At 29.6% G+C, this 14459-nt stretch overlaps 2 protein-coding genes across 3 annotated transcripts in view; both read right to left on the reverse strand.

Moving 5' to 3' along the window:
* LOC131020400 (uncharacterized acetyltransferase At3g50280-like) overlaps positions 1 to 14459 on the reverse strand; it is an 88719-nt gene that overhangs the window by 53690 nt on the left and 20570 nt on the right. The window lies entirely within an intron of this gene.
* LOC131020401 (uncharacterized acetyltransferase At3g50280-like) lies at positions 12574 to 14226 on the reverse strand. The gene has a single exon (XM_057949179.1). The coding sequence runs from the start codon at positions 14067 to 14069 to the stop codon at positions 12777 to 12779; it is 1293 nt and encodes a 430-aa protein (XP_057805162.1). The 5' UTR covers positions 14070 to 14226; the 3' UTR covers positions 12574 to 12776.

Genomic DNA, 14459 nt, shown 5'->3' on the forward strand with positions numbered 1-14459 from the left:
GATTCAATTCAAATATATTCAATTAAATTTAATTTTTTATTATATTTATAAGTATAATAATTAAATTAGTATTAATTTTATACAAATAGTAAAAACAAAAAATATTTTCAGTGCACTGCACGAGATGCAAATGCTAGTTGCATTTAAAAGTTAAAGTTCAATTTAAAATGCAAATGCTAGTTGCACCTCACCGCCGGTAATATATTTAAGTATATAAATTAATTAATATTAACAATATCGGCGGCAGCGCTGTCGGTGATCACCGGAGGCATCCTTGCCACTGGTATTTTCGCCGCTATTTTGAAAAACACGGTCGTCCCCTCCATCGTCGGTGGGCCGCCGATAATTTTGGTCGCAAATTATACATTTTTTTGTAGTGGTAGTATGATATTATATTAGGGCCCCATTTTTTAATTTCGCCCAGGGCCTCAGTTTTGTCAGGACCGGCCCTGTGGGCAAGTATCAGGGAAATAATGGATCGAATGGAGATGTTTGAGAAAGAGGATGAGATTAAGTGAGTCTGGTTGGACCAGTTTAATCATATATATACTGTGCTATGAATTTTTATTTCTTTAACCAGAAATTGAATTTTACTATGATATTTGAAGTTTTTATTTGTCATTGCGTCACTCAACTTTTGGAATTTACTGATGACTTATTCTGATTCGAAGCCGATTCTACAACGTAATTACGCGTACATATATTTTTCTTTCTATTTTCTCTAGTTCTAGAATCTGACAATGTCAGGTCTCACTGAACTTGCAATATTAATTCATTTTTTCCACTGCAAAAAAGATTTGAGGAAATAATGCCTAGAGGCAGAGAGACTTTGACTTGACTCCAATTATAACACGATAATTGAAAACTATAATTAACCTTTTGTTTAATAGATTAGTAGAGATACGTGCCTTCATACGTAAAAAAATTATTTTAATAAATATTAATTTTTTATCAATATTAATATATATTTTAATTTATTATAGTTTATAATAGTAATATTTATCATTTTAATATATTTTTGAACTAATTATTGGATAAATTTTGAAACGTAGAATGTTATACAACTCATAAAATTAAGAAGAAGAAAAAATCTAAATTTAGTATAAAAAGTTAATTTTAATTATTTAAGCATCACCTAATTTTGTAGTCGTATTTAATTTCTAGGTTTCATCTTCACATAACTAATTTTAATTACAAGGATTCTAGCAAAATTAAACTTCTAATAAAACTATTAAGTAATCCTTTTGTATTGTAATTCTAAATTATTAATTTATATAGTAATAAAAAATAGTAACTTATTGGACGAAGAGTCTTGATAACTCAATACAAAAAAAAAATCACTTGCTAGTGACATGAGGCTTCATAATTATTATATGTGTCATAAAAATTAGTGACATTTGATGATGTAGTTAACCACTAATAGTTACATTTTCAAACGCCACTAAATTTTATGATACAAATATTAGCTACCAAGCCTCATGTCACTAATAGAATTTTTTTTGGGTTAATAGTGTATTATGTCCCGAACTTTCAGCGTTTTCCACAAAATGTCCGAACTTTCATTTTCTCCTAAAAAACCCTCAACTTTCAGTTTTTTCCACAAAATGTCCCGCTATACAAAATTCGATGACGGAAAGATGATAAAAAAAAATCTCAAACTTTCACCGTTTTCCAACAATATGGTTCTCAGTATGGTTTTCCAACAATAGTGGTCCCCAAAATATTTCTTTCAGCGAGATAATTCATCTTTTTGTCACCGAATTTTGTATAGTGGGACATTTTATGAAAAAAATTGAAAGTTGAGGATTTTTAGGAGAAAATGAAAGTTTAGAACATAAAACATTATTAACCTTTTTTTTTGTAGTGACTATTGTAATATAAATCATAAATATTTTTAGATTTATTATATGCATAATATATTAAATTACACAATTAATCTTAAATTAAGTATATATGAGAGATACAATAGGTAAACCAAATTTTGTAAAATAAGGCTTTTTATAATAGGTATGGATTTGTGTTTGTTTATAAAGAGACTACAGTCCAAAATACATATACAATAGCTAATTAACTATATGGTGACATTCATGATTTTTTTTTTTTAATGGTGACATTCATGATTAAAAAGTGGAATATCTCTCTGAATTTGAATATTCCTTGAAGATAAACCAGGATATTCGAAGCCTTTTTAACACTTTGTATTCGGCCATTACCGCGCGGTTTCATTCAAGCTTACAAATTTGATGGTGTTCTTTATGTATCATCTAAATTGCTATAATTCTTTAATTACCTAATTCCATGCAAAAACTATTGTATTAAACAGAGGCATATGAATTAAAGCATTAGCTAATGAGCCTTGTTTTGACCTGTTAAAACCTTTGAAAAAAGAAAGTTTATCGAAGAATTAATTGTACTAAACAAGAGAATAAATTGTCCAAACTTTTTAAAAGAAAATTTCGACTTTGACTTTGAATTTTAATTCTATCAAATAGATCACCAAATATGACGAGGATGATGATAACGACGATGATATGGCGGCGATAATAATAATAATATAGTATTTATAATAAAGACAGATGAAAATAAAATTTGGAAATGGTTATGCCAGTCGTAATACGCAAAATTATATGGAAGGATTCAGCTACAAACTTCTTTTAAAACAAGGATATTAATTTACAGTAAAATACACGAATTTTAAGCAAATTTTGATTTTTCCCATAACCTTTAAAATTTGAAAAAAAAAATACCATTTTTCGATTTTTTCTGATTTTTCCCATCAATGTGAAATACCTTCAAATAGAAATTGATTTTAGAGTTTATGACTTAGATTAATTTGTTGATACCTAAGCCAATGTATCGACTTTATTATGCCACATTTATTATCCGTCACGCTTAGGTATCAAAAAATTTAAGTCAAATGCCCTAAAATCAACTTCTATTTAGGGGTATTTCGTACCCGGTCCGTGGGACAAAATAAAAAAAAAATCGAAAGATGGTGCGTATCTTTTTTGAAACTTTAAAGGTTATGGAAAAATCAGAATTTGTTGAACGTTCGTGTATTTTACGGAAAATATCCCTTTAAAATATATACTACAAACTCATGAATTTAATGTAGAATATATATGAACTTATAATGAAAAAGTACGGATTCAGAAATTAAAATTTTCTCCAATTCGAACCTAAGACTATAAAACCATCTGAATCTTAAAAAAAAAACTATAAAACCATCAAATATAAGTGATGAATTTACAGTAGGCTTTCATAATCTACAAACTAAAAATGGTTCATTATTTATATTTTAAAATAAATTTTTATATCACTACATAATTAAAATTTTAATTTTTTTATAGAGATGGACTAAAATAAAACTTATTTTAATATAAACTAGTAAAAAGTAAAAATAGTTAAACAAGTAGAAGTAAAAATTCTACTCCCTCCGTCCCTGAAATAACTTCATCTTTTTCCTTTTTGGGACGTCCTCCAAAACAATGTATACAAATATCTATTACAGTATTTATAAATAAATTCCACTAATTTGATACTATATAATATGTAGAAAATTAATTTGAAATAAATAAATTATAATCAATTTAAGTTTTAACAAATTCAAACATAATATACGTATGTTCCGAGATGGAAAGAAAAATAGAAAAATTTTATAATAATTTAATTTAAATTTTAATATTATTAAATTAGATTAGTAACATACTTCATATATATTTTGTGGTCTACCACGATAGTTCATGTGGATATATACCTACAGTTTCAATCTCTCATCTAAGTAATTGATTATTAAATCTTACTCTATATAAAAATATAAAAGTAAATACTCCCTCTGTCCCATTGTATGTGAGACCTTTTTTTGGACACGAATTAAAAAAAGTGTATTTTGTTTGTATGTGAAAAAGTGAAAATGTGTTAAAGGGTAAAATCTTTACTAAAAAAGGAAAAAGTCTCACTTACAGTGGGACACCTTAAATACAAAGAGTCTCAGATACAGTGGGACGGAGGGAGTAATTTTTTTTTAAATATGGATGATATAGTAAAATATTTACTAATATGTAACTTTTTTTTATAAAAATAAATAAAACTAATAAAATTAATGATATATTAAAAATTATAATTTTAATACATGCAAATGACATTTTTAATATTAAAAAAATGATTATTTGTTTAATTGACCGAGGTGGAAAGGGATAAAAGGGATGATTGTGAGGGAGGACCGGGCTGGGCGAGCCCAATGCGGGTGTGGGTTTCACTCAACCACATAATTCTCAACGACGAGAAAGTTTACCAAAATTAAATATAAAATTTGAAAATAAAATATATGCAATGCATGTATATTTATATAATTTTTATATTTCACTTATTACTTTAAGAAAGGTAACAAATTAATTTTTGCATTTATTAATTAAATATTATTTTTACAGTATATACAACAATCGTCGTGCATAGCGCGGGAGGTACACTAGTATATAAAAAAAACACGAATTTTGAGGCTGTGACGTCAATCTATTCGCTGTTCAAACCCAAATCTCAACCCTAATAAGTGAACTGATCTAACTACAATTTCATAAAAATTCGGCCGGTTATTGCTAGAAAACGGAAAAAAGAATAGCAGTAATTCAGATTCCAAATATTTTACATAGGTTTGATTTAAATTTTCTCTTCGAAAGTTCGGCTAAGCTGATGCAATTATATATGTGTTGAGTTGTAGGTTCAACGCATGCGTGTATGTGAATTTCAAGGTAAAAATAGTTGTATATATGGTAAGTCATAGTTCTATAGTATAAAATTGATTTCTAAATTAACAAACAAAACCAAATATGTTTTTCCTTTAGCTGACAAAATCAAATATGTTTTCTCGTCACAGCTGGATACTTTCCAAACCGGCCCGTTAATGTCGGCTTGATCATGGGCTGATTAAACTTACTTAGAAGCTTGGCATATTTTCAATTGGGTGATTTTAAGGCCTCATTTTTTTTTTCTCTCATCAGTCGTCATCATGTGGCCCTTAAACAACAACAACAATAATAAAGCCCGCAACTTTAAATTTTGATAAAATAATAATTTCATCACTACAGTCCTCAGATTTTTAAGAAAGAGAAATAACAACACAATGAGAAAAAGTAGTTTTTTTTTTCTCATATATTACACAAGTAAATAAAAAAAAATTATAAATCGTACGATGATGGACTCAAACTCAGGATCTACCGTTAGGCCAATACATGCACATGTAGCGTGAATTTTCACATCATGGGAATACGAATTCATGTTTGAGCAATCCAGATTAGAGTTGTTGCTCATATAAACAGTACTTCTTATACAGACATACACTTGGTAACAGTATTTGCTTTCGAGCTATGCACAACAGGATCTACTTCTAGATCCTAATTAACACAATATTCAAGAAAAACATGACATGCATTTTCCACAATCAATTAATGCCCAACTCCTAATAATTAAAGAGTTATAATGAAAAATGAAGTCTACCTATAGAATCATCCTTTTCAATTTTCATTCATGGGCCGATAATTATATTATATGTCTTGGACAAGCTCAAGAGACCCAACACAATTGAAAGCTAGCAATTACATTCGTAATTTATGATTTTGAATTACAAACGGTTGATATGTACGATGGTAGATTCGAATTTAAAATTTTGCATTTTAGACATTAATTATTTTATCATTAAATCAATAAACGTATGTTTCTTTTATTTGTGTTCAACTTCATCATTATAATTTACATTGAACCTATTTATACTATTTCAAATAATTAATCATTTTGTCACCGACTTTATATGAGATTGTTGTTAACTTTTTAAACTTTTCATTCTAGACTATTTTGTCACACATCCACTTATGAACTTTTCTTTTACTTTATAAGTTTGTCATTTTTTTTTCTTTTCATCTTTCATTTTTTTTGATAATTATAGAAATAAAGAGATTAAACACACATGAAGATACATATATTTACTCCGGTTTTTTTAATTTCACGTAAATATTACTATAAACCTTAAACTATTCCCGCTTATCAAAATTGTCATGAACTATAACAAATGTTATAAAAAAACGTCATTTATCAATTTTTCGGCTCATGAAATCTTGACGTGGCTTATTTGATGCTACTGAATAAAGTGATATTCACCCTTTAATTTATGTAACAAGAATTAGAAGAAGGCAAAAGGCCGTTTTAGATATTCATAATGCCAAAAACATAATTAGAATTTATTCCAAAATCAATCTATGCTAATAAAAAGTGTATTGGGCACAAAATATAGATGGTCTATTATATCCTTATTACAACCTTATCCAAAATTTATTTGATATATATCGGGATCTTATCCTAACGATAATCAAGCTGAAGATGATTCAACAATAAAATCATTCTAAAAAAATATCACTCTATTTTATTAAAAGTTATCATTCTTTTAATTGACCCAAGTTGGGACCGAGGAGGGAATGCACAAGTTTTAAGATAAAATTTGTTAATTGTGAGAAAAAGTTGTTGAGTGTATTGAGAATGGTGAAAATATGTTGTAATTAGTATTGAGAGTGGTGAAAAGTGAAAAGTGAAAAGTAAGTGGTGGGATATAGTCCAAAAATAGGTATGATTTTTTTTATAGACGTCCCAAAAAGAAAAAATAGAAAGTTCTTTCGAGGGAGTATTACTTTAAAGAGATTTTTTTTTATTATAGTTATAAAATTAAATAGACCAAATGCTACTTATAAAAAATTAAATACAACAAATTTTATATATATTTTTTTTGTTTTTATCAAATAAATGTATAACATACGTTCTCTCTGCTCGTATACGCACAAAAGAAAGAAAATTCTGAAAACAGGGTAGCATTTCGAAAAAGTCTAGCCATGCATGCTTTCTATTAAAGACAAATAGGGTTTTATGCACAAGTTGCAAGACCATGGCATATATATAATAGTTACATTTGGGACTCAATTTCTAATGCAAATGATATTAATTTTATCATACTAGCTAGGGTGACCAATATGTACTAATTTAATAGTTTGGTTTCCCTCGTAAGCGTAAAGTTAGCCAAATAAGTTTGACTTGTTAATTGACATGACCATGTAACTATATGTAAGCTATAGTATACCGAATTTATTGCTTCCTTTGCAATACGAAGCAACCTAGTATGAATTTTTTATGATTGACTCTCGATCAATATCTGTATACTACTACATATATACACAAAAATCGAACACATGAGTATTTAATACTATCTGCTTTCTTCAAAAAGAAATCATTACTCTAGTTGAGGTTAATTAGGACTAGTATAATATTCGCTAGCTGCAAGAAGTAATTAACTAATCCACAACTTGATCAAACAATACGTACTACAAAATCAATGGACGCAATGCATGTTGTAAGTAAACGTAAGACCAGGATTCAGATTTATTTAATTAGCCAGTGATGTAAATTTAAAAGCAGAACTATTATCTAGTTCTAATTAACTAGTGATGGTCATGGAGATTTAACGCAATGTTCAATTTTTTATTTTATTTTTATTTCTTTCTTTAAGCACAAATTGGACATTATTCTTTGAAATTAACCAATTATTAGCTAATTAAGGAATATTATAAGTCAAGGCAAACTTCAGCCTTTGCTTGTGTGAGTATAAGATTTGCATTTCAAAGGCTCCAAAAAAAAGAGACTTACATTACATTTCAAAGGCGATCACCTCAAGTCACGGGAATTAAGCCCTCATTACAAGATAATTTTTTTACTTAAATCATGTTTATGTTGTTTTTTTTTTGTGTGTGTGTGTGTGTGTCACTGGCTTCTTGTTTTATAAGAATTGACTAAACACGTTTGGTTTCCCAAGTTGTATTTATTTTTAGTTTTATTCTTGTTTTATATGAATTGACCTTACATGTTTCGTGGAAAAGAACATGATTTTTTTTTAGAATTACAAGAGGTATTTAATTGTTATATAATTAAATAAGTAACCAACACGCAGACAGAACATCCACATCACACAAAGATGGGAAAATTATGTGCACGCAGTCGGGACCACTACCCATATAAAAGTGAGAATACTACCCATACCCGCAAGCGTGAATTAAATAACTTTAAAATTCCTAATTACGTTTATATTCAAATCTACTAATGTACATTTTAGATTAGAAAGTGAATATTATGACACTTAATTTGTTTGATGATTAAATATTTATGTTATATATACTAAGATTTAGACATTAAAAAAAAAAAGATTTAGACATGATCGAAAGAATCAAACTTTTATCAATAAGATGTGTAGATAATGTTAATTCATAATTCCTTCAAAAAAATGTCAATTCATAATTTAGGTAATGAACATAAATAACGATTTATATTTTTATTAATAGAAAAATAAATAATTTAAAAATTATGCGACAATAAACTCGAATCTAAATATATTATTAAATCTATTTTCATTTGGCCCATATCAGTAAGTTTCCGCCAATTTGCCTTGTTGGAATTTCGCAAACAACGTATTTTGAATGACTGTTCTGAAATATTTTAAATTAGTATCGTTCAACAGAATTTTAAATTTTAATTAATCCGTGTGTCTAAAAATATTAAGAAATAATTAAATTGTGAGGTCCTAGAAGAACCCAAACGGCCAAACTTAAAAAGGGCACACGTGTAACAATCCAAAAAATTGTAACGCTCCAGAATTTTCGATCACATTCACATCCACAATGCATGTCAACTTTTAAGGAAAGATGATTCAATACGTAGTTTCATTCTTTTATTTTAATTTTTATATATATAGAACGTCTTATCTTAAGTAAATCAATATATTTTCTTAGAAAAAAATGATATGTACGTGTGCTACTTTATCAGTAATTGGTCAGGTTCAGATTTGGCCTTCACAAATTGTATCATTATCTGATCGACACGATTGTAATTCGATCAGTACAATTTATCAGCTCGAGTTTAGATGCATAAAAATAATATACACTAATCAATTGTATGTTTATATTATTGGAACTTTGAGTCTCAACACTTTAGATAAGTTCTACAACCTCTATCCCATAAGAATTTTTATTTTTTGACATTTTGATGACTCACAAAAGTATGTATTTTTTATTTTTGAATATTATCCTATCATAAACCTTTAGTTTTTATCCTTACTTTTTCAATTTATTCATAACTTTATCCACTATGAACCCATTATTTTGTTTCTCACTAACATAACACTAATAAAAAAGAATAATTTTCTCCACTCATAACACACTCACCTAATATTTAATAAAACATATGTCAATAAAAAAAATTGCATACTCTTAAAAGACATGGGAAGTATCACATTAGCTAATTTTGTATTCATATTTAATTAAAATTGTGAGATTGAAGAAATCTTAGTGATGACCAGAATAAAATTAAATACGCAACCATATTCTTATCAATCATGAGAAGTAAACACTCATTCAATTGAGATATGAATCAATCAAAATTAGTTCAATTAATAGAGATTATCAAGGATCTTGAAATATTCTGATGGAAGTTCCAATCTTACTTAATAAATAATGGATTAGTCTATGTTATATATTTAGATTAATCGTTACAAGTAAATATGTCCTTATCATAAACTTAATCCGTTCTAGAAGAGTATGCATACTTTCCTTTTTCGTCCGTTTCACAAAAATATGCACAATCTATTTTTGAACATGATCCTACTGCTAATATCTTATTTTTTATATCATCATTTTCAATATTTATTTACTATTTTATCAATATTGTCCATCATTATTTCTATCGCACTCATAAAATCTCTTTCTCCCCACACAATATATTAATCTAATATTTATTAAAATACATATCAAACAACTAAACATACTCTTTCCGAATAGGAGGGAGTAATTATTATATATGTATGCAATGTACAATTTGTTACAAAATCCCTCTAGAGTTTTGACAGCATAAATTTGGATATACATAAGCAAGTTTGAAAGATTTTTATACTACAAGTAGGGCCAGATGTCCACAAAAAAAAAAAAAAAATGGTGGGGTTATGTCAATTAGTTTCAAGTTTAAAATTTCGAAAATATAACTTTTTATGATTTAATTTGACGATTAGTTTCAAATTAAAATTTCGGAAAATTAATTTTTTTTATAATTAATTTGATGATAGGGACTATATTGTACAATTATTTATACAAAAATAGGGATAATTTGACCACGCTAAAGATTTTAAAAAATAAAATAAAAAAATTTTGTTTGATGCGACTGACTACAAGGGTACGTTAACGGATTCAATTAATAAATAAATGGTGGCGAGAGCTCTACGCTTCGAAAAATAAATGATGAAGAGAGCTGTAGGCTTAATAGAGAAGCAAAACTGCAATCCATGAGACAGTTTGTTAGGTAATTAAGTAGACGAGTAAGGTTTTCTTAAAACTTAGTTTGGCTGCTTAATTTCAATTGGCTAAGTCAAAAGTGTTATCGATCGATACTCGCAACTAATTGTATCACGTCAACTGATTTGAATAAGGAATAAATTATTATTGTTTCAAAAGTAGATGAAAGATGAATCTCCACTCGCGGGAAATTAATTTGGACAACTTATCCCTTCTCTAAAATTATTTAATTATAGGTAGATTAATTACTTAAGACCATTAATTGGCTAACATTATTAAATTTTAATTTTGAAATTGCCACGTATTATTTATCTACAAACATAATATAACAATAGAGAATAAAACACAAATCTTCTTTATAATAGGAAAACCAATTAAACTTGTCTCCGTGACATTCTAGAATTTAAGCATTTTGAGATATCTCTATTCTCATTTTTTTGTTTTTAAAACAAGCATCATCTACTATTAATTCTAATATTTATATATTTTAAATATAAAAAATATAATAAAAGGCGACATGAATTTTAATAAAAATAGCAATTGTATTGTGAATGAAGAAATAATCTCACTTAAAAATATTGTTTATAATGATAATTAATTCTATTGTGAGCGGGGATTATGGCCCACTATATGATAGATAGTTGTCAAAAATGAAAATGGACTAATTTTTGTAGACATCCCAAAATGACAAAATGAATTATTTTTTGTGGAAGAATGGTCACTACAAAAAAAATTCTACTAGTGACATAAAGTTTGGTAACTATTATGCGTGTCACAAAATTTAGTGACATTTGATAATGTAGTTAATCACTAATAGTGACATTTTCAAAAGTCACTAATTTTTATGACACACATAATAGCTATCAAACCTTATGTCACTAATAGAATTTTTTTTTGGTAGTCGATGTATAATCTAAATATAATTAAAAAAATCAATAATTTTTCGTCGAAATACGTGCTTACATTCTAGTAGATAATATATAGAGGATCGACTAAGCGACACGTATCTCATCACTTATAAAGTTATAATGTTAATAGAAGAGAATAAAGTCCCGATACGATTTCTTAAAAATAAATAATAAGTAAATTATACTAGATTTTGAAATTAACGGACAGGCAATATAAAGAAATCATTATGGAATGAAACGAGGGGAATATCAGGAAATATTCATAAATATGTGCGCGGATTACAACTTACAAAAGTTTATTAATTACTCTGATTATCGAAACTCAAATAAAAATAAGAAGCAAATATTAAAATAATTATTTTACTTTAACATAAATTGATAGTAGCCACAAAAATAATCGAATTTTATTTAAATTTTATTATAAACTCTTTTATTAGAATACACTTTTTTTACCATTAATTTAAAATTTAAAAATCAAATTTTATTTTATAAAAATTTATTGAAAAATATTCAAATAAAAATATCAAAACCATTTCTCAAAAAGAAATACTATATCAAAACCATTGAGCCAAAGAAAAATATCAAAACCATCCCCTCAACCAGTCCTCAATCCTGGGATCGAATTTTCGAGACGCTGCCTGGTGGGGTAGTTGTGGTGATTTTTTGAAATTTTTAAATTTTTATTTAGGTTTTATGTTTCTCTTTTCTATTTTTCAAATTTTTATTTATATTTTCCTTTATTTTTTTAAATATATTTTGTTACAATTTTCTTAGAAATAAAGGATTACCTCCGTTCACGAAAAAAGTCATAATTTGTCATTTTCGTTCGTCCACGATAATATTATCCGCCTTTTTTTTTAAAATAATCTTATTAATTATTATCCTTAATTAATTAAAATGATTACATCTTACACATATTGTCATTTGTGTCCCATCTTTTAATTTGTCATACTCTTTCTCTTATTAATTTTCTCTCTGTTTTTTTTTTTTTTTTTTACTTGTGGAGCTCTTTCCCCTCTAATTAAATAAACAGATATTATCTTATTATAACTAGTATTGACCTTTCTTAAGATTTCTTTTTGTGGATAGATGAAATAGTATATTTATACAATAAATAATTTGAAATAATTTATTTTTAGTTTTATAACTATCATTGATATTTATTAAGCAAACCGTTTGTTTAGAGCTATTATATATTATTAGTACTAGAAATCATATCTCATTATACTCATAGGTCATAATTTCTCGACACACTTTTTTTTTTTTTTTGAAGGAAACTTCTCGACACACTTGTCAAATAAGAATAGAAAAAATATACTATTCATGGACATGGTTACAAACAATAATTTTTTTATTGTGCTCATAACTTCAACACACTTGTCAAAATATGATTAACAAATAGAAAATCATACTCACGGAATGATTTACTAATTTCATAGTAAAAACCACAATTTATTACCACGACGAATATCATACTGACGCAGTAATTATTTCGTTATCCTCACACAGTGAAAGCTTCGATAAATTCAGCGTCACCTTCAATCGCCCGCAACGTCTCCGGCGCCAAGCAAACTTCGACGTCGATGCCGCCGGTTTCCGCGGCTGGGAATAGAGTCATTTTTCCATCAGATTTCTGGCCCGGCCCACTTCTTACAGCAAGCGGTTTCCCCCACCCAAAGTCATTGCCGTACACATTGTGGCGCGGCGAGCTTGTGATGACGACGGCCAAACCCCCTTTCCGGAGAAAAGTGGGATTAACCGCCCAATCTTCCATCTGTTTGATTATTGCTTCCCTGGTTTGCTGTGCCACCATCTCATTGATCTTCATGGCCGCATGCCCGATTCCCTCGTGCACCAGCTCGGCGGCGCTGACGGTCGTTTTAGCACCCATAACTGCGTTCCCGAAATAGCCCTCTGGCAACGGGATGCGTGCCCTCCCACCTACTAGCATCACGAATGGAGCTTCCTGGCATCTCTGATCGTCGAGGAAGCGGCAGCGCCAAACGCTCCGCCATAGATGGGCCGAGAGCGCTTGTAGCGACGAGATTTTGTCGGTGGCAGCTTCGGAGTTGGCCCTGGCTTTGAGTTTGGATAGGGTCTGTTTGCTGAAATGGAAGACCCTCTCGAGCAGCAGAGGTGGAGCGGAGCAGCGCGACGGATCCTGCTCCAGCCGTGGAAGACGGAAGGGGCGCTTGACGTCGACGTCGCGTTTGAAAACTGGGGTTTTTGAAATCGTAGCAAAACCGCGGGAGATTTCCGACCAGGAGTTGACGAAATGCCAGAAAGAGATCCCATCGACGACGACGTGATTCGCCGTGCAGGCAATGAAAACGCCGTCAACGAGCTCCGTCACTTGCACCGCAAGCAGAGGCTTCGAAACGCCATCCCAATTGGGAAGGCTGTTTTGTGGGAAGAAGGAAGCTAATATTTTAGGTATGCGTTTTGGCTCGGAGATGTCGGACACCGATGTTTCGACGGCCACTGCATGAACGAACTCAGCTCCGGCGTTGTTGCAGTTGAGGAAGAAACTGATAGTGCCATCGTCGTGGGCGGTGCTGGCGAGGCGGCCGGCGAGCGGAGGGAAGAATTCTAGCGTGCGGGAGAGTGAGCTTTTGAGGTGATCGATTAGGGTTTGTTGGGATTGAGGACTAATGTGAAAGAGAAGGCCTTTTTGGATGGGATCGAGTGGGAGTAATTGCAAATCCCATGGAGTTAAATCCAATCTTGAGATGGGATTTGCATTACTTCCTGCAATCCTAATAATACATGAGGATATTACTTCAACTTTTGCCATTTTTCTTCGACTACTTTTTCCCCTTCTTTGTTTCTCAACTAATAATTAATGTTTGTAGGAAAAAGACAAAAGAGGAAATTGGAATGGACGATCGACTTAATCTGTTTCCCTCATGCTTTCTTATACTGCACCAACGATCGATGACAGCCACTTATGCTTTGCATCCTTAATAAGGAATCGACTATAATATATAATCCATTTGATTTGTTTAATACTATCTCCCTCCACAGAAAATCCCATAAGAGGACAAAACCAATTTTAACATTAATAAATTGTTAAAGTTGGATACTTGTAATAAATTTTAGGGGAAGTAGCACCAAAACTTTTGTAATTTCGCGAAATTCGCATATTTCCTTTGACCTTCAAAAGGTAGTGATTAAATCCTTGAAC

The sequence above is a fragment of the Salvia miltiorrhiza genome, chromosome 4, assembly GCF_028751815.1.
Source record: "Salvia miltiorrhiza cultivar Shanhuang (shh) chromosome 4, IMPLAD_Smil_shh, whole genome shotgun sequence".
NCBI classification, from domain to species: Eukaryota; Viridiplantae; Streptophyta; class Magnoliopsida; order Lamiales; family Lamiaceae; genus Salvia; species Salvia miltiorrhiza.

Coding starts and splice junctions, on each gene's coding strand:
- LOC131020401 (XM_057949179.1), bottom strand. CDS start 14,069: ATGGCAAAAGTTGAAGTAATATCCTCATGTATTATTAGGATTGCAGGA.